Raw genomic sequence first — 26,482 nt, 5'->3', positions numbered from 1 at the left:
AAGTCCAGCCGGGTGATGCTCAGCCGATGCCTGGGGCGGAGCTGCGTGTTTCCCGTTCACGCCGCAGGCAGGGAGCGGAGCCCAGGGGAGCTGACGGGGAGGGACAGTCGGGGCTGGGCCACAGACCCCCCCAGCAAAGCCCCGAGGGCGATGTGGGGCTGTGCTGGCTCAGCACGTTTGCAGATGCAACTTCATCCCGGCTGGTGCCAGCAAAGCAAGTCACTGCTTTGCTGCTTCTTTCGCTTCCCCTCCCGAGTGTGTTTACACAGCAAGTTTCGCACCTCCAAAGGGGTTTTGCGTTATTTCAAGCCTCCTGCTAAGTTTTGGCCTGACGCAGGGGCCTTGGGACAGAGATGTGCCCCTCGGAATGAGAGACCCGGGCAGTCCTGTCCCTCGCACAGCCCCGATCCCCGCGTCACTCACGCAGCACACAACACACCACCAGACCACTCAGATCCTGGAAGAGAACAAGAGCACAAAATACATTCTGCTGCCTGAAACCACCACAGCAAAAACAGCACGAGCGCGATGCAGCCGCTCCCCCCGCAACCCAGGAACAGCAGGTGCAGCCCCCAGCCTTCCCTGCTCTGCCGACAGCTTCAGCAGGGGCAAGAGGGTGCAGTCCTTTGCCAAACAGCCCCGTGCTGCTGGGCCAGCATCTGCCAGAGTCCATAAGAAGTCCGTGAGCAAGGATGCACAGGACTGCTGCTCCCCGCCGGCGCCATCAGCCCTCCCCGCAGCTCTCGAAGTACTGGCACATCAGCTCACGCATTTGCTCGGCCCGGCCATCCTCCATGGCAGCGGGTGCAGGCTGGCAGGGCTTGGGCAGCTCGGTGGGCTCGGTGCCCTCCAGCCACTCCTCATTGAAGGGGTTGTCATGGGCTTCACAGATGTTGTGCAGGATGCAGCAGGCGAGGACGAGCGTGGGCAGCAGCTCCAGGCTGCAGTCGTCGCACTTGAGGAGGATCTGCCAGCGCGCCTTCAGGCGCAGGAAGGCGTTCTCGATCACACTGTGCGCCCGCTTCAGGCGGTAGTTGAACTGCAGCTGCCGCTGGGTGAGGTTCTCGTCCTCCTGGTAGGGCTTGAGGATCCAGTCTTGCAAGGGGTAGGTGGCATCACCCAGCAGCACGTACTTCTGCGCCTTCCCCATGAAGTGCTTGGGAGGGTTGGGGCACAGCCGGCCCTCCTTGGCCAGCACCCACAGGCTGGAGCTCTCCAGGACCGCGCTGTTCTCCATGCTGCCAGGAAAGGCGGTGGAGACGTCCCAGAACTGGCCCAGCCCATCCACGGTGGCCTGCGTCAGGATGGAGTGCCAGCCCTGGCCGTTGCAGTAGTCGGCACTGAGGCGCAGGGGCGGGTGGATGGGGATGTGAAGGCTGTCCAGGGCGCCGATGCAGTGCGGGAAGCCCCAGCGGGTGCAGAAGATGCGCGCCATGTTCTCCAGCTCTTTCTCGTTGGGCAGACGGAGGTAGAGGGGCTTCAGCAGCAAGACGATGGCGTAACTCACCTCCCGGACACACGTCTGCACCGTGGAGGGCCCCACGCCAAACAGGGGGCTCAGAGTCTGGTACTCCACGTTGGTGGCCAAGTGCCACAGGGCCACAGCCACCCTCTTCTCCAGGGGCAGGGTGGGGTGGAAGTGGGCGCTGTGTGGAGCCAGCCCGGGCCGCAGCTGGTTGCAGACGTAGAAGAAGGTCTCCTTGGACATCCGAAACTTCTCCAGCCAGTCCTGGGGCCCAAACTCCTTCAGGACCACCCGTTCCCACCAGTCTGTGCTCCTGACGCTGGGCCAGGCACGGGGGTAGAAGTAGCAGCTGGTTCTCCTCCGGCGAGCAATCAGGAGCTGCAGCGCGGCAGGGAGAGGGGTGTGAGACGGCAGGCGTCTCCCCATCCCGCACGCTGTGCTTCACCGGGACCTCCCCGCTCACCACCATCCAGCTCGTGACCTGCTGCAGGCAGGGGGGTGCCCAGTACCGCACAGCTGGCGGTCCCGACCGGCACCACCACTGGGTCAAATTTTCCTGTTCCTGGGCAACCTCATTGCAAACCCACCAAGCAAGAGTTGTGATCCTGGACCCCGTGACCCGGAGAAAGCTTCAGGGAGACTTTGCTGCAGGCTTTCTGTACTTAAAAGGGGCTGATAAGAAAGATGGGGCCAGTCTTTTGAGCAGGGCCTGTTGTGACAGGATAAGGGGTGATGGTTTAAACTAAAGGAGGGAGATTCAGGCTGGACATGAGGAAGGAATTGTTGCCCTGAGGGTGGTGAGAGCCTGGCCCAGGTTGGCCAGAGAGGTGGTAGATGAACCATCCCTGGAGACATCCCAGGCCAGGCTGGACGGGGCTCTGAGCACCCTGAGCTGCTGAAGATGTCCCTGCTCATGGCTTGGACTGGAAGAGTTTTGAAGGCCCTTCAACCCAAACCACTCTATGATTCTATTCTATGATTCTATAGGATGCCCAGGTGCTGCAGACAAGGAACCTTCTGGAAAAGTCCCCTTTTGGGGCACCCACTTACTCTGTGGTTTTATTTTATAAGGAGTGTTACTTGCTTTCCTGCAGCCACATGAGCTGGGGCCCTGCTCATGATCTGTAAGGTGGAGCAGGCGCCCAGGCTCCTGGCGCCTCCATGGGAATTGCTTTTCTGTTGTTAAATTCTAAAAAGCACCTTTAAGCTGAAAAGAGGCTTTTTTCACCTTCCTTGGCAACTACCCAGAGAATTGGGTTCCCTGTATTCCCTTCCAACAGCTTGTCCTTGCTGCCATATGTCCCCAAGCCCTTTGTATCCCACATCCTTTGTGTCCCCCGCCTACAGTGTCACCCCCTGCTTCATGTCCCCGTCCTTTATGCCTAAGTTCACATCTCATGTCCTTCAGGCTCTCCGTCCTTCGTGTCCCCCCATCCTTTGTGTCCCTGTCTTTGTGTTCCACACCATCCTCATCCTTCGTGATCTGTGTCCCCCTTGTGTCCTTTGTCTCCCACACCCTCCTGTCCCTTTGTTTCATGTCCCACATGTCCCCTATCCTTTGTGTCCCTGTAACGTGTGTCCCCCGTGTACCTGTGTCCCCCCCGAGCCCCCGTACTTCCCAACCCTGTACTTCGTCTCCTGCACAACCCCCGTTCCCCATTTTTTGTCTCCATGACCTGTGTCCCCGCGTGTCCTTCGTGTCCTACATCCCTCCTGTCCGCCTGCATCATGTCCCAGATGCCCCGTGTCCCACATCCTTTGTGTCCCCGTGAACCGTGCGTGTCCCCGTGTCCCCCGTGACGCCCGCGTTCCGTGTCCCCGCCCGCCGCGTCCCCGCGTCCTTCCGTCCTCCACCCATCGCGCCCCGTCCTCGCCGCCCGCAGCGTTCCCGCCCCGGTCACCGTCATGAGGCGCTTCTGCCGCTGGCTGTAGTAGTGCCGGAGCCAGGCGCGCCGCTGCGGCCCGTCCCAGGCCCCGCCGCCGCCGCTGCCGCTGCCGGTGCCGCTGCCGGTGCCGCTGCCGGCCATGACCCGCCGCCCGCCCGCCCGCCGCCGCGCCAGCGCGCACAGCAGCACCAGCAGCCGCTCCTGCATTTTCAAATCGGGAGCCGGGGCCGCCCTGGAAGTGATCGGCCGCGGGGTCACGGCGGGACCGGGGGGTGGGCGCCGGCCCGACCCGCCTCCCGCGGGACTCGCCCGCGGGGCGGCCCCGGAGGCTCGGGCTCGGCTGCTCTGGGATGGAGCCCACGCACCGTCCGTCAGCAGCAACACCCACGCGTTTATTTGAAACAAAGCTGGAAAAACGCGTTGTGGTGCTCTTTGGGGAAGAACTTGGACAGAAAAGCAAAACAACTCCCCCCCAAACAAAGCAGCAGGGCCAGGTCCCTGATTGTGCCCCCAGAGCGGTGCCCAGTTCCCCAAAGCCTGTTGGGTTTTCGGGATGTGCCACAGTGGGTATTCCACATCCCCAGGTTCCGGGTGACACCAGGGGGCGGGGCTGTCCCTCCAGGAGGGGCTGAGGTGCTTCGTGTCCTCACTCTGGGGTTTCTTAAAAGGAATGATCCAGGCCCTTCTTAGGTTGCCAATTATAAGCTGCTTTTTGTTGTTGTAAATAACATACAAGTGAGCGTCAAAGAGATTCTCAATTAACCACGGGAGACCGAGCTGCGTTAATAACAGTGGAACTGTGTGCCCACAGCTTGATGGGTTGTTGGTGTGGGCGGGCTGTCGGTGGGACACTGGTGCTGGGTTATGAGAGCGCCGGAGCATCACGGACAGACACCATGTGCAGAGATGGAATCCTCTGCCTCCTTTGACCCACCCCAGCCCAGCAGCCAGGGCAGGGGTCCCAGCAGGGCGGCTGGCTGGACATTTGCAGGTGTCAGGAATGGCCTGGGGGGGCTTGTCACAGAATCACAGAATGTCCTGAGCTGGAAGGACCCACAGGATCATTGGTTCCAACTGCTGTCCCTGCACAGGACACCCCACAGGTCACCCCGTGTGTCTGAGGACGGTGTCCAGTCTCTTCTTGAACACTGTCAGGTTGGGCCGTGACACCTCCCTGGGGAGCCTGTTCAGTGTCCAGCACCTCTGGGGAAGAACCTTTTCCTCATGTCCCACTGACCCTCCTGGCACATCTCCTGCCGTTCCCTGGGCTCTGTCACTGTCACAGAGCAGAGCTCAGCCTGCCCCTCCTGCTCCTGCTGAGGAACCTGCAGCCCATGAGCTCTGCCCTCAGGCTGCTCTGCTCCAGCTGAACAGACCAGGGACTTTTGACACAGTCTCCCACAGCATCCTCGCTGCTAAACTGGGGAAGTGTGCACTGGACGATCGGGTAGTGAGGTGGCTGTGAACTGGCTGAAGGGAAGAAGCCAGAGAGTCGTGGTCAATGGGGCAGAGTCCAGCTGAGGCCTGGATCCAGTCCAGAGCCTCAGGGGGCAGTGCTGGGGCTGATATTTCCAAATGGGGCTGATTCAATATATTCATCAATGACTTGGATGAGGGAATAGAGTGACTGTCACAAGTTTGCTGGTGACACCAAACTGGGAGGAGTGGTGACACTGGAAGCTGTGCTGCCATCAGAGACCTGGACAGGCTGGAGAGCTGGGCAGGGAAAAATGTAATGAAATAGAACAAGGGCAAGTGTAGAGTCTTGAATCTGGGCAGAACAACCCCAGGTTCCAGTGTAAGTTGGGAATGACCTATTAGAGAGCAGCGTAGGGGAAAGGGACCTGGGGGTCCTGGGGACAGCAGGGTGACCATGAGCCAGCACTGGGCCCTTGTGGCCAGGAAGCCAATGGTACCTGGGGTGGGTTAGAAGGGGGTGGTCAGTAGGTCAGAGAGGTTCTCCTGCCCCTCTGCTCTGCCCTGGGGAGACCACACCTGGAATATTGTGTCCAGCTGTGGCCCCTCAGTTCCAGCAGGACAGGGAACTGCTGCAGAGAGTCCAGCGCAGCCACCAAGATGCTGGAGGGAGTGGAGCATCTCCCGTGTGAGGAAAGGCTGAGGGAGCTGGGGCTCTGGAGCTGGACAAGAGGAGACTGAGGGGGGACTCATTCCTGGGGATCAGTATGGAAAGGGGGAGTGTCAGGAGGATGGAGCCAGGCTCTTCTGGTGACAACCAGTGACAGGACAAGGGGCAATGGGTGCAAACTGGAACACAGGAGGTTCCACTTAAACATGAGAAGAAACTTGTTGGGGTGAGGGTGGCAGAGCCTGGCCCAGGCTGCCCAGGGGGTTGTGGAGTCTCCTTCTGTGCAGACATTCCAACCCGCCTGGACACCTTCCTGTGTAACCTCATCTGGGTGTTCCTGCTCCATGGGGGGATTGCACTGGATGAGCTTTCCAGGGCCCTTCAACCCCTGACATTCTGGGATTCTGTGACTTCAGCTGCTGCTCATCCGGCTTCCCCTCCAAACCTTCACCAGCTTCGTGTTCCTCCTCTGGACACTCTCCAGCAGCTTTATCTCCTTTTCTCCCGTGTCCCCAGCCCTGCACACAGTGAATGCTGCAGGTGAGGCCGCCCCAGCGCAGAGCAGAGCGGGACGGTCCCCTCCTGCCCGGCTGGCCGTGCTGTGCTGGATGCACCAGGACACGGGGCCCTCTTGGCTGCCAGGGACACTGTTGCCTCATATTAAACTTGGCACTGACGAGCCCCCCAGATCTCTCTCCGCAGAGCGAGTCCTCCCAGCTGGTACTGGCCAAGGGCTGCGCTTGCTCCCCTCCCCAGGCCTCGGCCGTCACCTGAGCGCTGGTGCCAGCTCCGGCCGGGCAGGGCTGCACCGGGAGCGGCTGTGCGGTGGGCGGCGGCGGGGCACCGCGGCTTCCCGCCAAACCGGCCCTGCGCTGTGCGCTGGGCTCCCGCAGGGCCCGGAGCCTGCACCGGCCGCCCCAGCAGCCCGGCCCGGCCCGGCCCGGCCCGGCAGGCAGCCCAGCGCCCGCTGCCTCTCCGCGTCGGGGAGGCTCTCGCCGCCGTGACGTCAGTGTGCTGAGAGATGACGTCACGGCCCCGGCCCGCGGCCGTTGCCATGGCGCCGCGCGCTGCGCTTCCTGTATTGATTTGAACGGGGGGGCGGGGCGGCTCCCGTCGTGCCGCGCGCGGGGGCGGGGCCGGCGGGCCGGGGCGTCCGCCATATTGGGAAGCGCTGGGGCCGGCGGAGACTGACAGGAGGAGGCGGAGCGGGGCCGGGCCGGGCCGGCCGGGCGGGCAGGTACAGTGCGGCCGGTGTCACCGCGGGGCTCGGCTGCGCTGGGCCGGGCTGCGGCGGGTCCCTGCCGGCCCCTGCCCTTTTCCCCGGGGGCGCGGGTCTGTGGGTCCAGGCTGGGCTTGGCTGGGCCGGGCCGGGCCGGGCCGTGCCGGCCGGTGGAGGGGCCGGGCGGGGCGGGCCCAGCTGCGGGGCTGCAGCAGCCGTTGCCGGCGGCGCTCGGAGCCCGGCTGGGGCTGCCGTTCCTCCGCGGACACCACTGGGCGTGCTGGCTCGGGCGGGTCAGCGCTCCCCGGCCTGCGGGGCTGCCCCGCGTCCGGAGCTGCCGGCGGAGGGCGAGCGGTGCCCGCGCTCAGGGGAGCGCCGGTCGCCGTGCGCGGTGCCTCGTCAGACCCGACGGGAGGGGCCGTGCCGCTGCACGTACCCGCAGCCCTGCGCTGGCCCCTCAGCGAGGCCCCCTGGCCGGGGCCCCGGCTACCGGCACAGCCGCCGCGCAGACCCTTCGCATCGCACACGCTTCTTAACGGACGTGATGCAGCCGGGCCCGGGCGGTTCTGTCCGTGTGTCCGTCCAAGCGGCTGCAGGCTCTGGCTGTAGCTCCTTTATTCGGCCAGCGCACCCTGAGCTGATCTGGAAAGGTGTGATGGGAGCCAGGGGCTGGCTCAGCTGCTTTGCCAGTTCGTAGTTTCCTGATCGAATTGATACCGTGCATGGTAGCCGAGATTTTTGTGCTGTGGTCTGTAGCACTAAAGGGAGCTACCAGGTGGCAACAGAAGCTTTCATAAGCAGCCACTTATGTGCAGCACAGCTTGGTGATGTGCCATTGTCCATCCCATGGCTTTTGGGGCTCTGAGGGAGCTTAATATCACTGTGTCTTGCATTAGTTTTGGGTTTTTTTTCATGTGTTGACGTTTTGTAAATGGAAGCAGTGTGCACATTCAGCGAGTTACAGGCTGGAGGCCGTAAAGTCTGAACTGAGCATCCTCCGCAGCGGCGAGGGAAAACGTTCATCTGGAGGAGTCACGGGAGCGCGGTCAGGTTAGGTCAGCTTGGAGTTATCCACTGAAGGTGTCTTAGGCTTTTTTTTCTTGGTTTGTAGCTCTCTTGAAGGCGTTGTGCTCATTTTCTTGTGAAGTGCTGCTCCTGACTGAGTTGATGTGTGTAGTGGTGTTGTGCTGAAGGTTCTTCACAGAGCAGCTCTGCTGCTGGCAACATTGTCTCCTATTAAAGACTGATTGCTATGATCATTATTCTTACTACAGAAGCAGAATTTCCTGGGTCTGTTGGCCGAAGCTGCTTCATTTTCTCAATTCTATGACCTTCTTTTGTGGGTTGACCGGGTGCACCGTTGCACCTTCAGTAGCTTAAGTGTAACGATGAAGCAAAGTTGTGAACCGCTTGTCCTTCTCAGGAAAGCTCCATGGGCAGGATTGCTGGTGAGTTTTTAGTCCTGGTTTTCAGTGCGCTGGCTTCTGATCAGAGCTCTGCTAAAGCAGACCTTTTGTGTAGAGCTGGTGCTCTTAGCTGGTTGTGCTCTGTTTTGGTGTGTAACATAATCAGACAACTGTATTCTGTGAAATTTTTTATGTTTCTGAAGGGAAACTGAATGTTAAAGTTGGTAGCTTTAGGAAAATTTGCCATGCTCAGACAAAGCTTATAAACTACTAAAACCAGCCCAAACCAAAAGCCCTGAAGGTTCTGTGAAATGTTACAAAGTGCATACAGTGGCCTTTCTCTCGTGCTTCTCTCCTAAGTCCTTTTTGAGTCTAGAATGGAAAAATTCCCCCCTTAGGCCCTGTACCCCTAAGGTCCAAGCACTTCACACCGCCTGTCCTCATTTCCTTCTTACCAAACACCTTGCAGTATGCAGGAAAACAAGAAAAAAAGTGAATATCTTGTAGGTGATCCCCCAAATACGTACTGTCGTATGCTGGTGACGAGCATCCGAAAGCAGAACATCTGTTGCTCCCGTCTGTCCGGTGACTTGTCCGAAACACGTGGTTTTGTGGGGAAAGCTGCCGTGGGGTGACAATGGGGACAGACACGCTGTTGCTGTGACTCGCCCTGTGCCTCCCCAGCCGGCGGCTCTGCAGGGCCGTGGGGTCCCGGGGCAGGAACCGGGTGGCTTTTTGATCGCTCCCTCTGCCGCGTGAGTCAGGAGCAGTCGCCGTGTCCCAGCGGATCCGTCCGGCTGCCTCACAGACTGAGGTGCGATCTCGGAGCGGAACACAGCGAGGTTAATGCATCTCCTCTCGTTGTCCAGTACCCGGCTCCTTCCCCAGCGTACGATTGTTCTGTGCCCGAGCGTGTCCCTGACACCCGCGGGAGCTGCCGAGCAAACAGCAGCAGAACTTGTTCAGCGCTTGGTGTTTCTCAAGCGCGATCTGTCAGAGCAGAACCTGATCTTTAACTCAGCCTTCAGAACCTGAACCAAGTCTGTGTAACAGCCGGAAAGGATCCGATGTTCTAATGCCGTGTAACCCAGGTACCTTTGCTAATTATCGCATCTCTAAAATTGGAGAGTAGGCGTTTTGTTTTGTGTTCTGCTGCATCTTGTTTGTTTTGCTTTCATAACAGATGAACCTCTCCTGAGACTTTCTGTTAATCAGAGGTTGCCTTTGACCCGCAGGGTGGCCCCTCACTGAGCACACGTCGGGCGTGCACACTCTGGTTCCCAGCGTGTGGCTTCCCGCACTGCTGGAGACTTTGTACTTCATTTCAGATTTCTTGGGAGCAGGTGTGGCCCTCTTATTTATGGAGCAGCACAGTGAAACGGTGAAATAATCACTACCCGCGGGCAATAAAGAGGGTTTTAATGGTGATGGTTTTCTGAGAAATCCCCTGCTGGGTACATGGGTGTCATGTCTTAGATAAACCCTGTGCTCCTAGCAGGCTGTACGCTGCAGTGAGGTGTGTATTGGATGAAAACGGCATCTAGGAAGGTAAAGTAACAAACCTACCGTTCTCCTAACTTATTAAAAGCCGGCCGAAGCAAACTTGGTAACCGCTCGGCTGGGGCTGCGGCTCTGGCAGCCTGAGCTCTGCCGTCCGCCGTGACTTGTATTTGAGGCTGAACAGCTGAAAACGCGCTTGTCTTTTGAGACTCGGCTCTGTCAGCTTCCCTGGTTTTCTGCTGGTTGTGGAGAGAAGGTGATTTAGGAAAACAACCTCTCCTGAAAGCGATGGCAATACCTGAGCAGCATCCATTTAAGAGGCAACACTAGTGATGTTGTTGCTACGCTTCCCGTGGCGTTCTCCTCGGATGAACAACTATCTTGTGTATGAAAATCCTGCTGAAAAACTTTTGGGCCTGTAATGCTGTACTGAGAAGATTTATTAGTGGAGGGGGTGTTTATTTTTAGTAAAGGCTCTTCCAAAGACACGGATTTTGCTGTTTCCTGATAGCGTTACAACCCTGCGTTTCTGCTCTCATGTGAGTCCCTGCCCTGTGCAGAGCTCTCTGTGCTCGGTTCCTCATCCTTGTCTTGCACAGGTTTCCCGCAGCGCTCCGCAGCCCGGGGGTTCCAAATAGCGCTGCTGCCCCGTGGTTTGCTGCTCAGGGTCCCTGTGTCTTGGTAGCACTGCACTTTGCTTTGAAAGGGGAGCCGCAAAGCCTGAAATCGGCTTCAGAAGCCCCCAAAGGGCTGCGGGGAGTCTCGTAGCTGTTTGGTGAGCGCAGGTGGAGATGTGGTGAGTTGCAGGAAGTCCAAAGGTTTGTCACCTGCAATCTGAATTACAGGGTGACGTTTCCCGCCCCCGCGGTGAGGGGCGCGCGGGGCTGCGCACGCCATGTGTCTCCTGAGCTTCGAGCTCCGGGTGGAACCGCAGCATCTCGCGCTTCTCGTGTTCCTGTGATGACCGGGGGGGCGAGTGCGGACAGGAGATGAAGACACCGTCTTGGCTCTGCCTTTGAGCCGCTTTACCTTTCAAATCCAACTTAAATTCAGTTTGCGCCCATGGCTGCTCACTGAGAAGTTGGTATTTTTGGAAGAAGGGCGTTCTAGAGCTGCGGTGAGCGTACGAAGGAGTCCGCGCGTTCCTGGCTGTTGAGGGTTAAGATTGCGGGGTGACAATAAAACCCTGGCAGATGTATTGTTAACCCCCTCTCCCCCCCTCCCCACACTTCCCCCTCCCTCTCCCCCCTTTTCACTAAGGAGAGGCGATTGGGAGGAAAAAAAGCACAGAGTGAAGAGAGTTGGAAAAAAATTAAAGATGTTTTACTAATGCTACTAATAAGAATAGAGAAAATAATACAAAATATACAAAACCAATCTTGAAAGTCTCAGCAACTGCGGAGCCGGCACCCGAAGTCCTGGACTGGACTCTGCAGCCAACCGGAGCTGGATTCAGTCTCTCACTAGGCCTCAGTTCGCAGGGACGACTAGCAAGGTCCTCTCCTAATGTCGGCCATAAGCAGAAGGGAAAAGGGAAAAGCCACACGAGATCCTCGTGATCTCCCAATTTTATATGAAGTATTCACGTGAATGGAATGTTATACACAGTTGGTCAGTTTCTTGGTCACCGGTTTCTCGTTGCCCCTCTCGCGAGATGTCCATCCGTGCTTATCAATAAGTTTGCATTCCATTGCTAGGTTTACCAAAACATGTGTCTGGTTCTCCAGGAAAATGCAGTTAATATGAAGCTTTAGCTGACAGGCAAAATACACTGAAAGAGAAACTTGTCTTTTAGCAAAACCAGGACACTGGCGCAGGTGGTGCTGGTTTGCGGGGTGCTTTGGGATGTTTGCAGGATCTTAGTGCTCACCTGCGCGTTACACTCTAAAATACAGTGATGCCGCACGGTGGTTCTTGCAGTAACGCAGCGTCTCGGTTTGGCGGTGGAGTGTTGAATCTCTGCAGCCTTGGTTTCGGGGTGGAATCTGTCACCGAACGCTGTCACCGTAGCACTGTCCCTGCTGGGAGGGTGGTCTGCCCCTGTGAATGAGCTTTGAGTGAGCGGCAACCAAGTTTATATTTAGTTTTGAAATAAAGTTTTATTGTATTATATAGGGGTTCCTTTTGTATACGGTGCGTTTTATAAATGCTTTTCACGCTCGTATGTAAGTAAATCACTGGAAAGGTGAATATTAAAGAACTTAAGGAGGCTCTAGGTTCTTGTACTGCTGTTTTTGAGAGGAGGCTGGTTACTTAAAGGGATTGGTGGCTTGTCATAATACATAAACTGTGCTCCGCTGGGTTAAGTGTGGCCGAGCTCTGCTCCAGGCTGGCCAGAGCAGAGGGTCTGCCCGCCTGTCACCGTCTGCCCCGCTGTCCTGATGCGTTTGTAACAGCCCTGACCATTACACAGCAAAAATGCCATGTTTTAACTTTATTTTTTTCCTTACAATGTGTTCAAAAGTGTGAGAAATAGAAGAATCTATTACTGGAAATGCTTTTATAAGGTTGAGGTGCTGCTTGCTAAACCAGCTGAAAAACCTCTGCCCTCCGGGCCCCGGTTAGTTTTCTGTCACCCGGGTGAGCCACACAGGACAGGGGTTGCACATGGGGCAGACAGACAGACGGACGGACACCTTTGCTGCAGCCAGCTGAGATCTTTAGCGTGTTGGTCTGCAAGTGTTGCCTGGCCATGGGTTTTGGGTAGAACATTGGAAAATGAGAACTTTGGCTTTGGGGAAGCAGCACGTCCAGGTTCGATTCCAAACCCTGCTCGTGGCTTAGAGGACTAAGTGCTTTTCACTCCATCTTTTTCCACGTGGGGAGGCACAGGGTTCTTTTTGAGAGCTTGTACATGTTCAGCACCTGAGTAATGATGTGGTTTTACCTCAGAAGCTGTTCCTGTAACTACAGGCCCTAAGAGAAGAGAACATCTTTGGGTTTGGGTGACCCTGAATTTGTCTGTGGGAAGTGGTGGGTTCTCCATTTCCCCCGAGTGAGTACGAAAGGCTTGGCCGTGGGGGCTGGGAGCCGCTGGCTGCACGTTCTCTTTTAGCTGAAGAAATGAAAGATCTTGAGGAGCTCCCTGTGTTAGGTGTGGGGGCTGTTTGTTACTGATTCTGTAGTTTATGCTTGAAATAGGAAGGTGGGGTTTGGGTGGAGTTTTTTGGTTCCCAGGGAAGAATTTGTACCCTGACTGACTTTATTCCGTTCATGCACTTTATGTCCTGGCTTTGAATGGGCCGGATTTTATCGCAGTTCACATTAAGAAAAATACTTCTCGGTAAAGTTACGGTGCTGAACAAGTGCGCTTTGTTTTTAATTGATCCTACCTTAACGTGTTCAAACACTGAGATGTTGGTTGGTTTGGTTTGTCGTGTTTTATTTCACAGTACGGATCAGTGTTTAATGCGCCGGGGTTGGCAGGGAAATGAGCACAGGTTTGGCAAAGTGCGTTCTCTGTTGTTCGAGGGGCAGCCCGTGCCTGTTTGGTTGTTCAGCAAGCGCTGAAGCCGCGGTCACAAGCCCAGGCCGTGGTGGCTCCGTCGGTTCGAGCCCCGGCCCATCCGACAGGTCCTGACCCCTTTTTGGTCTATAAATCATTTTACCCCTCTTAAAACTGAAAGGTAATTGTGTTAAATGTGAGAGACTCCGAGAACACCAAAGGCAGGAGAGCTTTGAATTGTAGAAACTGAATATATTTCCAAATGTTGACAGGGCCCAAGGGGACAGAGGATGTCTCGGTAATTCCAATACAATTCATGTTCTGTTGATGCTTTATTTTGAAGCATCTAAAGCCTGAAAAAGTTGTTTGGGTTTTATTAGTATTGCTGCCGTGTTGTGTTGTTTGCTCTGTGGATGCTGTGTTCGTCATTAGGAGTTGTAGTTGACATTTGTGCGCATAGGAGCTCACGTGCAAAGCTCCGAAGGTGAATGTTTCACATCAGAATTAAGGGTCACGGTGCTGCGTGACTGGACCTGGATCTCTCACGAACCCCCGGAGCTGTTTTCAGAGGACCCTTCGCAGCTGACCGTGCTCCACAACCTGATCTCTCTTATTCATGGTGTTAAAAAATGATTGAAAAAGAAGGGGTGTGGGAGAAAGGCATTTTCCTGAAATGCCTGGTTTGAGAGGTCCTGTAAACCTCTGGGTAGATTTAGAAGATCACGGGTAGATAAGGACAGTGGTGAGTAAACTGCAGGTGGAAGGAGAGTGTTTGATGTGGGATATGCTGTATTCTTTTAACCTCCTGCATTAATAACACCCCAGACTCTTCTGACTTTTCTGTCACAATGCTGCCATCTCTGACTCTTCATTTGCTGGAAGCTGATTACTGTTAGATTTGGCAGCTTTCTCCAGTTTTGCCTCTGAAAGAACATATGGGAGAAATGTATTAGAAAAGGAAAAGCGTGGGGGAGGAGGAGACGGCAGAGGTGAGCAGGTGTGCCCAGGATCCGCTCGGCACTGTCTGCGTTGGGGATGCTCCTGGAAAAGTGTTGGCTTGTTAATGGCAGGGAGGAAAAGGCCTCTGCGTCCCCGCGTTTGTAGGAAGCCCAAGTCTCAGCCCTAACTGACGGCTCAGGTGCAAGGAAAGGAGCTGTGCTGGACGGCAGCAGGCTAGTCCACAGGTCTGTGCTTTATCTCGACTGCAGGCTAACAGCAGAGAATATTGTCATACTTGGTCACGTCTCGCTGGATTACAGCTTGTGCTACTGTGCCCCTCTCTGCTTGGGAACTTGCCTCCAGTTTTTCCTGGTAAACCCTGAGTATGTTTTCTGCTCTTGGGGGTAAGGAATCCTCTTTGCAGCAAACCCTTCCGTACCCAGAGGGAGCCGGAGGTGGCTTGTGCGGCGCTGGACGTGGCAGCGTGTCCCCAGCCCTCTGTGTGTGCTGCCGCCCGCGTTCTGCCACAAGTTTGTATCTTGAGGCAACTCCATTTGTGCAGCTGGGATGCCGGCCAGATGCTGTAAGCGTTTATACAATAACGGCGAATGAAAATCCCTTTCCATTCTGCACGGCTTCCAGATGCCTGTGTATTGTGGGGATTTTTTGTGTGGCGTGCGTGTTAGATTCCATTTTTCCCTCTGGAGATATTTATCTTGGTGGAAAGACCAACTTGCCACGTCTCCTCCGTGCTGACATTTCTGTGTCACCGTGAGCTGTGGACGAAGCACGAGGTGTGTGCGAGTCGGGGCTGGGCACGAGTGGAATCACAGAATCATTGAGGTTGGAAAAGACCTTTAAGATCATAGAGTCCAACCATTAACCCAACTTTTCCAAGTCCAGCACTGCCCCATGTCCTGAGAGCATCGTCCGTCTGTCCAGCCCTCCAGGGATGGTGACTCCAGCACTGCCCTGGGCAGCCTGTTCCAATGCCCCACAGCCCTTTGGGGAAGAAATTGTTCCCACATCCAACCTCAACCTCCCCTGACGCTGCTGGTCTGTGCCCTTCAGAGCTCGGAGACGGGCTGGGACTCCACATCCCTGCAGAAGCGTTAGCTAACACTTTTATTGATGGATGTTGTAGTTTAGCCAGCCAAATCCAGGCTATGAAGCTGCCCTCTCCTAAAACATACACTGAAAGATGCTTACCGTTGCTTACAGACTGTGTAGGTATAGGAGAGCTGGCGTTGTGCTGGCCAAGAAGAATATTTGGGACAGTGTGGGCATCAGGCAGGTAGCGTTAGCCCAGGGGTACCTGCTCCATCGCTGCCTGTGTTCCTGCAGCGTGCGACACTGAACGTCTGCGATCCTTTGAACGCGGCTCCAAGTGCCCGTGCTGGGGGAGCTGCTGCCGGGGGGCTGGCCAGGGGGCGTCTGGGGGCGGCTTTGCCGAACTGCGCCGGTTTCTGGTGTCACGGTCTCTGCTCTGGTTGAGGTGGCTGCTCTGGGGTCCTGTCAGACACAAGATGCTCGAGAGTGAGCGAGCGAGGGCAGGGATGCAGCAAAGCGCTTCTGCGAGCAGCCCTGCGCTGTATCACGCCAGTTTGGTACCAGTGCTCTGGGCAGGAAAAAAGGTCTCGACTTGAAAGCACTCTAGGAGATTCTCAAGAGGCGCCTTCTCTGTGGAGGGGTGTTTATCAGTGTTTTTCTCCCTCTGTGTGTTGCAGCGGACTAATTACTGGTTGGACTTAATGAACATAAATTCCTGAGCTCCCCAGTCCCTCTGCTTTCCACCATGGACCAAGATTACGAGAGACGACTCCTGCGCCAAATCAACATACAGAATGAAAACACGATGCCTTGTGTAAGTACCGACAGGCCGTGCTAAACTGTCTTAGTCTGAGTATTAAGTTGCCTGTGGCTGTTTTCACTTGAGCTTTTGAAGGATATGGGACCTCTTGGAAGCAAACTGGAGTCTTGTGTTGGGCTGTGAGCAGGTGTGAGTTCCTGAGCTGTTCTACAAATAACCAAATAGCTCGACTTCAACAAAGCTTTTGAATATATAAACTCCGTTCAGGTTGCGAAAAGGAGTTAAGATATTTTTATGTGGCTCTGTAATACCTTTTTACTAAATAGTCTCGGTAAGTACATGTGGAATGGAAAAACTTAGGGGCAAACAAACCAGCGGACCATAGGCCTTGAGGAGATAGAGCAAGGCTGGAGGCCACCGAGATGATCGGGGCTGGAGCAGGAAGACGCTGAGACCTGTTGCTCGGCCTGGAGAAGATGGGGCTTGGGAGGGATGAAGTTGTTCCTTTCAGCTACCTGGTGGGCGGTTATGGAGGAAATGGACTCGGTCTCTCTCCAGAGGTACACAGTGGAAGGATTAGAGGCAATGGACACGAGCTGCAACAGGAGGAATTCCAGTTAGATATTGGGGAAAAAACGTTCACAGTGAGGGCATCCAAACACCACAACAGGGAACTCGTGGGGTCATTGTCCCTGGAGTTGCCAAAAACTCAATGGGATGAGGCTGTGACCTTCAATGTAGCTTGGAAATTAGCCCTGATCTGAGCTGGGGTCCTTTCCAACATGAATTATTCTATGAAAAACCATGTGAGTTTTCCACGCGTTCGTTTTGACAACGTCAGCGTGCGAAGGAACAGAGAGAAGAGGCTGTTTAATTGCTTCTTTTGACAGAAGTTCCTGTGACAGTTGGACTCTGGTTTACTTTTATTCTGCAAAGGGGATAAACTAATGCTTGGCTCTTCTACTTCGGCATATTCAGCTTTAGCAAGACCTCATTGATGTTTCTCAGAACCCTGCTGTGATCAGCACTTGTTCTTGTGTGTGTCTTTTATTCTTCTATTCAGGTATCAGAGATGAGAAGAACCCTGACACCTTCCAATTCTCCAATGTCTTCTCCTAGCAAGCATGGCGACAGATTCATTCCCTCAAGAGCTGGGGCCAACTGGAGCATCAACTTCCACAGAATAAATGTAAGTTTTGCTCCCCTTTCCTGTAGCTCAGTCTTGGAAGTGAGGAAATGGTGCATTTGGGTTCGGCCGGCATGATCGCTCTGTTTATCTGCTGCACCATGGTCTTCTGCTGCCCCCGAGGAGGTCCCGTGAATGCTTGTCTTCAAACAGGCTGCCCCTGTGGTCCTTCGTTGTTATTTACGCTGTGTATTGTGAAGTCTCTATATGGTGATAGCATGCTTCTCCATTTCAGGAAAATGAAAAATCACCAAGTCAGAACAGAAAAGCAAAGGACGCTACATCAGACAATGGCAAAGGTGAGACCGCCTACCGCTTGTGCCACTCCTGTAGCTTATATTTCAGACCGTTGGGGAGTTCGGAAATCAAGGGAACGCCGGCACTGTCGTGCTCGTGCGAAAACTCGTGCTGGTGTTCTAGGAAATTCCCACATCACGAGAGTGAAAACCAGATCATCTCAACAGGCTTCTGGCGAATGTCTGAGCAGCAAGAGGCTATTTGTATCCCTTGATTTATTGTGCCGCAGAAGCACTTCCCTGATGAAGTGGAGGGAGGGGAAGCTTGCTGCTAATCTCAGTTCCAAACTGAGGACCCAGGCTTATGAAGAGGCCCTGTGAATGTACAGCTTTGGTCCTGCCACCCCCTGCAGATCTGTCTGCTGCTTCTGAATTCTCTGCCTAAGCACTTGTCTGGGTTTGCAGATGGCCTTGCCTACTCTGCCTTGCTGAAGAACGAACTCTTAGGAGCAGGGATTGAGAAAGTGCAAGACCCACAGACAGAAGACAGGAGGCTGCAGCCGTCCACCCCGGAAAAGAAGTCGCTCTTCACTGTAAGTGGTTACCTTGCATTAAACCAATGGAGGCGGCACGTGTGCATCACTGAACAAAGCACACGGTTCTGCTGAGCTGTAGCGCGCGCGAGACGGTGTTGTGGCCTAAGATAAGCTATTGAGAACAAAATTTGGTGGCTTGGAAAAAGAACATAAATATCTGCAGCTATACGCTTCCTATTTCTGTACTGGCAGGGAAGCTGAGCTGGAACCAAGGGGTTTTGAACAGCGTAGTAATGACCAAACCAAGCTTTTGGACTTGAGTGGAGATGAATTTTTTTGTATGGTTACAGAGCACCTGGGAAAGGAAGGAACTGAAAAGGCTGGAAAATCTGCCTGGGTTTTGGAGTTAGCGAGGCATCGGGCACCAGTGTGTGTTGGGAGCGATCCCCTGGGCCTTGGGCATGCCCGATTCTCACTAGATGTCTTTTCTTTATGCAGTATTCGCTCAGCACAAAGCGCTCTAGTCCAGATGATGGCAACGAGGTCTCACCATATTCCCTGTCTCCTGTCAGCAACAAAAGGTAACGCTGACTCTGCAGACTGTGGGAACGGGAGGCTTGGGACAGGGGACCCTGGGGGGTTCTCTAGGGCTTCTTCCTAAGGCACCCAAAATTGTGATGTGAATTGCTTTTGGAAATCTGGTGAGATACGTAGGGACAGTCAAGTTCTAAGAATTTCTGCAGGTGCCCAGCCTGCCTATAGATACTTAATATGCCTTGGCCAGCTTTCGGTAGTCAGTTTAGCTTTTTGCTGCCTAGCTCGTTTATAGAAGCAGAACCTAATTCCTTCCAGTCTTACCTGCTGGAAACAGTTTAGCAGCCTCTTTGTGCTTTTTCATAGGCATGCAGGCACGCTTTAAAGAGTGGCTACATCTGTCTGCCATCTGCTCCGATGTGTAAGATCCGTAGTTGTTTTTCTATCTGTTTTCGTAAACAGTCAGAAGCTGTTAAGATCACCTCGAAAACCAACGCGGAAAATCTCAAAGATTCCTTTCAAAGTGCTGGATGCCCCAGAGCTGCAGGATGACTTCTACCTGAACCTGGTGGACTGGTCCTCTCTTAACGTCCTCAGTGTTGGCCTTGGGACTTGTGTTTACCTGTGGAGCGCTTGTACCAGCCAGGTGAATGATCCTCGGTGTCTGGAGAGCGAAGTACCTGTTGCTGTCGGTGTCTTTCAGAGCTGTGGGACGTGCTGTGTGGGGATTCAGCACTTGCGATGCTCTGTCCCAAACTGTCTGAGACAGCCAATAGTTTGATGTGACAATAACGACTGTTTCTTATTCCATCCTGTCCTATTTCAAGGTAACCCGACTGTGCGATCTCTCTGTGGAAGGAGATTCTGTAACGTCTGTGGGCTGGTCGGAGCGGGTCAGTATAACATTGTCACCAGTGACAGGGGAGTCCAGGCACTGTTGCTGTAGCTGTGTAGCTCTTCCTCACAGGTTTTAACGTCTTGGGTTGTTTTCCTGTATTTCCCCAAACTCCCCATATGCATCACAAACCTGTTGTGCTTTCCTGTCCGCGCTATTTTCCTCGGCTAAATGAGAGGGGATAGAGAGCAACATCCTGTCCCCTGAGGTTCTGGAGCCATTTGCTAAGAGGTGCGGAAGGGAGAAAGAGACACTTTCCTTTTCCCGCTCTTGACAATAAAATGTTACAATAAACATATTCCAGCCAGGCTGCTCGGCCCTCTCAGTAGGGAAAAGATGCAAGAATTCTGGATACTTTCCATCTTGTGGGATTTATTGAGTCTTTTCATCAGCTTCTAGCTGTTGTTTCATGTCTGCCTTTACTTACGGCGTTACTGATCATGGGGTTCTCTTTGTCTAGGGGAACCTGGTAGCAGTTGGCACTCACAAGGGCTTTGTACAGATCTGGGATGCGGCTGCGGGAAAGAAGCTCTCCATGCTGGAGGGGCACACAGCCAGAGTGGGTAAGGAGGCGGGAGGCAGAGGTTTCACGCATTTCGTTTCTTCGTGACTGAACTTTTCCTTGTAAGTGAGGGATCTGCTAGAAATAGCAAACCCCAAAAGTACCAGAATTGGTATTTATCCCCCGCTATGTCTTGAGCAGCCTTCAAAATATTATCATGTAGTAAATGTGGTGTTCTCATCTTGGGTGTGGTGCTGTTTGAGTATTGCAGCAGGTGTTTCCTCCACGTCTGAGGCATTTTAGGTTGGGTTACGTGGTCTCTCACTGCCACCAGCTGCCGGTTTCAGCCCTGCAGGCAGGCTGCTTTACGGAGATTTCCAGTTCCCTTGTTCCGCAGCGACTGTTTTTGTTGCTCAGAGACGTTGTGAATCTGAACACTGGAGTTACATTTGGGAAGTCGAGGCACCCTCTGAGTTCTATTTCTGTTTTCCTGTGCTGTGAAATGGGATTAGTGACACCTTCAGTAAGTTTGTGCAGGTTAATCTTTTCTGTACACTATTCTAGGACTTAAGGCAGTGGAGGTCTGTGAGCACTGGTTGTGGTTTGGGTTTTTTTCCCCTTTGTATTTTTTAACCTTGGCCACTGTGGTGGGTGTGCTCTGCCCTCCCGCTCCCGCATCCTCCCGCACCGTGACTTTCCGCTCTGCTGTGCTGCAGGTGCCTTGGCGTGGAACGCGGACCAGCTGTCTTCTGGGAGCCGGGACAGGATGATCCTCCAGCGGGACATCCGCACCCCGCCCCTGCAGTCCGAGCGGCGGCTCCAGGGCCACAGGCAGGAGGTCTGTGGGCTCAAATGGTCCACAGACCACCAGCTGCTGGCCTCTGGAGGGAACGATAACAAGGTACAGCGCTTCCAAGGCGTCACGCGAGGCTCGGTGTCGCTACATCTTCACGAGGAAGTGTCAGACCCCCTTTCTTTAAGGATATTCATCCTCTCTGAAAAGGATTTTGTTTCAGTTGTTGGGCTGTGCCCAGACAGAAATCATGCTGGGCTTCTACTCAGTCTCCTCTCGCTAATAAAATTTAAAAGGCAAATTTAATTTTGCTTCTGTATTTGGCTAATTAAATCTGTAGCTTGACTCAGGGGTTTGAGTTCAACCAAGCTACTGCTAAGCTGTACTTCCTGACTTTGTTTAGGTAGCGTATAGTCAAGTTTGTTGCAATAATGTTTATGTATGAAGAAGGAAACAGAGTTTAGAGCTACATAAGTTCAAAATACCTATAATGCAGGCTCGTGCTTCCCTGAGCACCATATGGAAGAAGCATCTGTTACGGAGGAGCAGCGTTCAGAGCCCCGTGGAGCGGGTTGCTAGGCAGTGAATTTGCCCAGTGTCTGTGTGACAGCGCGGTTGTAGAGACTTCTTCCTGCTCAGAGTACCTTCTAATGAACTTGAGCATATTTCTGAATGTGTTCAGGAATAATACAGCCGTAAAGACAAAGGAGTTTGAGTTCCTGGTCAGTGACACTGTATCTTTGGCTTCCCAAGTTCAGCTTAAGGACTGTTGGCTTCCTGGTGGTGCAGTGGCTCTGCGGTTGAGCGTGGCGCAGGGTGGGACCGGCCTCGGGGCCGCAAGTGCAGAGCGGAGACACGTGTGCCCAGGCAGAGCTGTGGGAAATCTGCTTGTTGGCCAACCACCCTCGTCAGTCCCAGCGCGACGTCGTGGCTTGTGGGTGTTGCAGACGCATGACTGCAGTGTGAGTTTGATCACGTCTTTCCTCTCTGCCAGCTCCTCGTCTGGAATCACTCCAGCCTGAGCCCCGTCCAACAGTACACTGAGCATCTTGCGGCGGTAAAAGCCATCGCCTGGTCTCCGCACCAGCACGGGCTCCTCGCCTCGGGTGGCGGGACGGCCGACCGCTGCATCCGCTTCTGGAACACGCTCACCGGGCAGCCCCTGCAGTGCATCGACACCGGGTCACAAGTGTGCAACCTGGCCTGGTCCAAACACGCCAACGAGCTCGTAAGTGCCCGCACGGTCCTGCTGCCGAGCTCTCTCGTGTCAGGAAACGTTATGAATGTTTCCCTCTCCCCTTGCAGGTGAGTACCCACGGATACTCGCAGAACCAGATTCTCGTCTGGAAATACCCCTCGTTAACTCAAGTAGCAAAGCTAACGGGGCACTCGTACCGAGTCTTATATCTGGTAAGCGATGGCCGTGTCTCCAAAAACTTCTGTAGCTGCTTGTTTGGCTGCACACGCGTGAGCCCCAGGGCCGCGGTGCCAGTGGCACTGAGAGCTGCCTGGCGTCTGGGTGGAGATGTGAATGCTGCCCTGCAAGCAATGAAAAACTCTCTGTGTCTGGTTTCTTTGCCTGCAAGGGATACTTTGATTTGCTGCTATGGAAATGTGAGGCTTGGTTAATGAATAAAAAGCCTGCCAAAACTCTTCTGAGGAAGCACAAGCATCTCTTCTTGTTCCCTTAAGACTTGTGCACTTTTTCACGGGTGGCTGCCAGCAGGGGAAGAATTTGATGCTTTCAGTCCTCCTAATTTGTCATTAAAATGTTTGGTGTGGTTAATCCACGCTGATCTCGTACCTGCTTTGTTCCTGTTACTTAGGGCTCACAGTGGGTTCATAACAGAGAGGATAATTACACTGATACTGTTTTGTGAGGTAGATTCCAACGTAAGTGACCAGTAGAGCTGGCAAATGCCAGTCGTATCACGCTTCCTGCCCTAACACGTATTTATAATCTGGGGAGGAATAGCCTCAATTACAAACAGCTTGGATTTCTTAACGCAGGAATCCTTTTTATGATAGTTCCACCCATGTGTTCCATAGCTGCAAAAGTGAGATGCAAATGCTGGAATTGGCACCCACTGAGACTGAGTAAGACACATGAAAGCAGAGGTAGCTGTGTTTGGTTTCCCACCACCAGCCAAGTAGGAAGGAGAGTTAAATATCTCTTCTGCATTCCAATGAAGATTCGTTTTCAACCTCAAAAATGTAACAGGTGCTAAAGGTTGTTTTCTCTTGGCCGTAGGCAATGTCCCCTGACGGGGAGGCCATAGTTACAGGAGCTGGAGATGAGACCTTGCGCTTCTGGAACGTCTTCAGTAAAACCCGCTCAACGAAGGTAAGGGTGGTGCTGTGGATGGCTGCGGCCGCGGCCACGCGGGAGGCTCAGCCTTCGGGGTGAAATCAGTCCTCTGTTCTGCTGCCTTGCCTCTGATCTTCACCGTATCCTGTAGATTGAACACAGGATGCAGGGAAGGGTTAAATTTGCTGAGATATAAAGGGATTTGTAGTCATCACACGAATAAAAGGTTGCCCAAGGCAGTGTGACAGCAGGTCCTTCTGGCTGGTACGGAGCTCTGAACGCAGCGTGTCCCCGGGCAAGGACACTGCTGGGACCTGCCCGGGCTTTGGAGACTTCTGTCCCCAAACTGCTGGAAGTGGTGGCCCAGCTGGAAACAGGCTCGTGGATGCTGCCACTGACAACTCGCTGTCACCAAAGTGGGTTGTCCCAGGTGCTCCGAGAGCCTTTTGGCGTGTCAGGTGGGGCAGCGGAGAGCGGCACAGAGATCCCGACGCGGGAGCTGGTGCTGGGCACTGCTGGGTGTCCCCAGGTTTCCAATGGCTCAGGGTGCAGCTTCCCACGGGACTGCCTGCTGTGCTCCTTGTTATCCACTGGAGAAAAGAAAGGGCATATTTATGGCGTTGGACTTTGGTAACCCTGAGCTAGAGACAGCTCGGTGGATTAGCAGTTGTTTAAAAACCCAGCCCATGGGGCAATGCTGCAGCGCCGCTGTGGAGCACTCAGCACCTGCTTTCTCCTCTCTTGGCAGGAGTCGGTATCCGTTCTCAACCTCTTCACCAGGATACGATAAACCCCCCGCACTGCGCCCCAGGAGACAACAGCCTGGCATACCAGGATCTACCACTACCTTGGTGTGCATGGAACCCCGGACCACCAGCCAGAGGGAGGGAGTGCCGGAGGGGCTGGAGGACGGACCCAGCGGATGCTCATTAAACACATGCTTGCGAACCACACTCGGCAGTATTTGGGATGGGGGAGGGAGCTGCCAAAGGTTTACGGATTCATCCTGCATAAAGGGAAAGGGGTAAAAGAGAAACGTCAAACCAGCATCCTCCAACCCTCGTACTGGAGAAAACACGTGACGTGGACCATTGCGACCGGATCGAGGCCATCCCATCTGCTGCGTTTTCCCCTCCTGGGAGAGACGCGCGTGTCCTTGGCTCTGTGGGAAGGTTCCATGTGCTGCTTGTCCCTCGGTGCTGGGGGACGGCTCTGCGGGCAGGACCAGCCGGACTTGCGGGATACAACTGGTGCAAGGGGCTGGACTCCAGGCGGGGCCTTGGCCTCTCTGGTCGTCCAAGGGCATTGTTTACAGCCTGCCATCCCCATTACACGAAGAAACTGGAGAAACGCTTATTTTCCTTTTTTTTTCACTAGGTACTGTAGTACTCGATACAATCATTCCCCTACGACAGCTTGATTTTGTTGGCATGTTTGACAGCTGCCTTCAAACATACATTTTTTTGAGCTCTAAACTTGGGAGGAGACTTGAAGAGGCTCCACCTCGGAGGGAGCGCATTCAGAAAGTTCTGAAGTTGCTGTTGCATGTTCTGGTGTGATCCTTAGTTAACCGAGAGGAGCAACAATGGCTTGGAAAGAATGAAAAGCCCGAGCGCCGTGCGTGCGGAGCTCCCGGGCGCGTTTGGGGCGGGCTGGTGCCCCTGGGGTCCTCCCCGGGACAAAAGCAGTTGAGATGTGTTTGAGAAACCAAACAACGCGGGTGGATGTGTTTTCTGGAGGGAGCGTGGCCTCTTCTGGCTGGAAGGGGGGACAGCGTGTCGGAGCGAGAGCGGGGGCTCTTTCTCTAAAGCGAGGAGGAAGGGTTGATTTTTCAGTCTCCACATCAGAGCCAGGGCCCTGTTGATGTTTGGTTTTGGTTTGTTGGGGTTTTATTTGTTTCTTTGTTTTACGTTAGATGGTGAGAGTGCCTGCTTGCGTGCTGAGTGCCATGGGATGCGATGCAAAGCACTTGTGTGTATGTGTTGCTTTTAGTTTAAAGAGAAGCTGTTTGGCCGCAGCGCGTTCTGTCCCGTGCCCACGCTGTCCCCGCTGTGCCCGCTCCTGGACACGCCTGCTGCTTCCTGCCCTCGTTGGGGTTTTCCTGGCCGTGTATATAGACCTTGACCCGTTCTCTGCAGAGTGCAAAGGCGATGCTTTTCTCTCTTTTCCTCCTTTCCCTGAAGCCAGACTGAGGGCCGGTTGTAGCAACACAGCTGCCTTTCCCCAGTGCCACCAGTATCCTCCGGGTGAGCCGGGCAGCGAGGTGCCGTGTTACCGCAGCCGTGACCGCGTGTGCCGCTCCGCCAGCGCCGGGCTCTCGGTGCTGGTTCTGCCTGTCGCAGGTACCGGTGGCGCTGGGAGGAGCCGGTGTGCCGGGAGCTCGCCAGGCTGGCACCGCCGAGTCCCCACTGGCAGCCCATCCTCTCACCAGCATCACTTGCCTCTGAAATGTAATTTCAATGTAATTTCTGAAGAGCCGGTTCCACACAACCACTTTATTGTAGTTCTGGCCACGTGGGGCTTGGTGTCAAAATCACCTGGTGGGCTCCCAGCCCCCTCCTGGCTGCTTGTTACACTCACTGTCACCGCTGAACCTGAGCGTTGCGAAGGACCGCTGCAGAGCACTGGGGAGGTGTCAGCATTCCGTCAGGTGATGGAGTTGACTCGCGGGTTTGAAGTGAAGGATGAGCTGAGCAAGCTGCGGTCTGTCACGGGTGTCTGTCCCGGCTGCCATGGCCCCGTCGGGCAGCGGAGCCCGGGGACCGGGGTGTTCTCACCAGGGCTGGGGGTGGGTGGGGATTGTCTTGTCTGTTGTGGATTGTCTCCTGCCTGAATCCCGACATTCAGACCCCCAGGAGATGCCGCTTTCTCCTCAAGGGAGAATTTGGTGGTTGAGGTGTGGGACACGAGGTCCCAGCCGTGCGGTGCTTTCACACTGTTTGTGCCCACACTGGAGCGGGTGGAGGGAGCCGGGCAGTGAGCGCAGCGCTGCTGGGGACGGGTGGCGGCTGGCGGGCAGGGGGACGGCTTTGCTTCTCACCCCACACACGGGCACGTTCCCTGGAGGAGCCCCGTGCGCTGCCGGGACAGTGGCAGTGTGGTGGGTGCCACAGCTCGGTGCTCGCTGCTCTCCCGGTGCCCCTCGCGCCCTCTCCCCGGCCAGGGACTTTCACAAACCACCTCTCTCACTTTTCTCACGTTGGAGCTGCCTCGGGCGCAGGTCGGCTCACCCCGACTCTCTCCTCACCCTTGGCAGGGCGGGCTGGCGATGTCCAGGCCGCGGCCCGTCTGCAGCCGAGCTGGTTGGCTCATGAGCGTGGCAAGAAGGAGCTGTCGTGGTGAGCTTTGCTGGTGAAGCGCGGCACAGGCTCCTTCCCTGCCCCGCTCCACGGAGCTCCCCGGCGGCGGCGCCGGCCCTGGGGCTGTGCCGGGTCTCGCTCAGGCAGGTGCTGCAGTGCTGGGGCTGCTGTGGCGGTTTGGTGGGGACAGGAGGCTGGTGTCGGCTCGTGTGTGCGCTGTGTGGTCTGTAAGCGCTGAACCGTGCGGGTTGAGCAAAGGGTCCTCCCAGAGTTTGTGTGGTAAAGTCTGCGACCTCGTGGCGTTGTTATATATGAAGCATCATATGTTGGAAAAAAAAAAGGCATTGTAACTTTTCCATGTTAAAGCAATTTAACTGGCATTAAACAAGTTGTGAATTTATGTCTCTTGGGCGTTTCCTTGGCAAGGTGAGTAGTGT

The 26,482-nt window shown here is 54.8% G+C and overlaps 2 protein-coding genes across 3 annotated transcripts; one reads left to right on the top strand and one right to left on the bottom strand.

The window, feature by feature from the left end:
* Positions 1 to 455: 455 nt before the first annotated feature.
* On the bottom strand, positions 456 to 3,937 carry LOC102095426 (uncharacterized). Of its 2 annotated transcripts, none has more exons than XM_065042405.1 (2): positions 3,367 to 3,937; positions 456 to 1,843 (listed from the first exon to the last, which is right to left on the bottom strand). In XM_065042405.1, exons 1-2 carry the CDS (start codon positions 3,556 to 3,558, stop codon positions 725 to 727), a joined length of 1,311 nt encoding a protein of 436 aa, XP_064898477.1. In that variant the 5' UTR covers positions 3,559 to 3,937; the 3' UTR covers positions 456 to 724. The 2 variants fall into 2 exon arrangements, with proteins under 2 accessions (XP_064898477.1, XP_005514171.3); XM_005514114.3 differs by lacking the exon at positions 3,367 to 3,937 and adding an exon at positions 3,142 to 3,301.
* Positions 3,938 to 6,535: 2,598 nt separating this feature from the next.
* FZR1 (fizzy and cell division cycle 20 related 1) lies at positions 6,536 to 26,445 on the top strand. The gene is made up of 14 exons (XM_065042411.1): positions 6,536 to 6,674; positions 15,674 to 15,810; positions 16,820 to 16,945; positions 17,178 to 17,241; positions 17,644 to 17,771; positions 18,213 to 18,295; positions 18,711 to 18,894; positions 19,076 to 19,141; positions 19,604 to 19,706; positions 20,362 to 20,546; positions 21,433 to 21,666; positions 21,744 to 21,848; positions 22,690 to 22,782; positions 23,495 to 26,445. The coding sequence occupies exons 2-14, from the start codon at positions 15,742 to 15,744 to the stop codon at positions 23,534 to 23,536; spliced, it is 1,482 nt and encodes a 493-aa protein (XP_064898483.1). The 5' UTR covers positions 6,536 to 6,674; positions 15,674 to 15,741; the 3' UTR covers positions 23,537 to 26,445.
* Positions 26,446 to 26,482: the final 37 nt, after the last annotated feature.

This window comes from Columba livia, chromosome 27, assembly GCF_036013475.1.
Source record: "Columba livia isolate bColLiv1 breed racing homer chromosome 27, bColLiv1.pat.W.v2, whole genome shotgun sequence".
NCBI classification, from domain to species: Eukaryota; Metazoa; Chordata; class Aves; order Columbiformes; family Columbidae; genus Columba; species Columba livia.
Note: the sequence above shows the minus strand (reverse complement) of the source record. Positions and strands in the feature narration are given on the sequence as shown.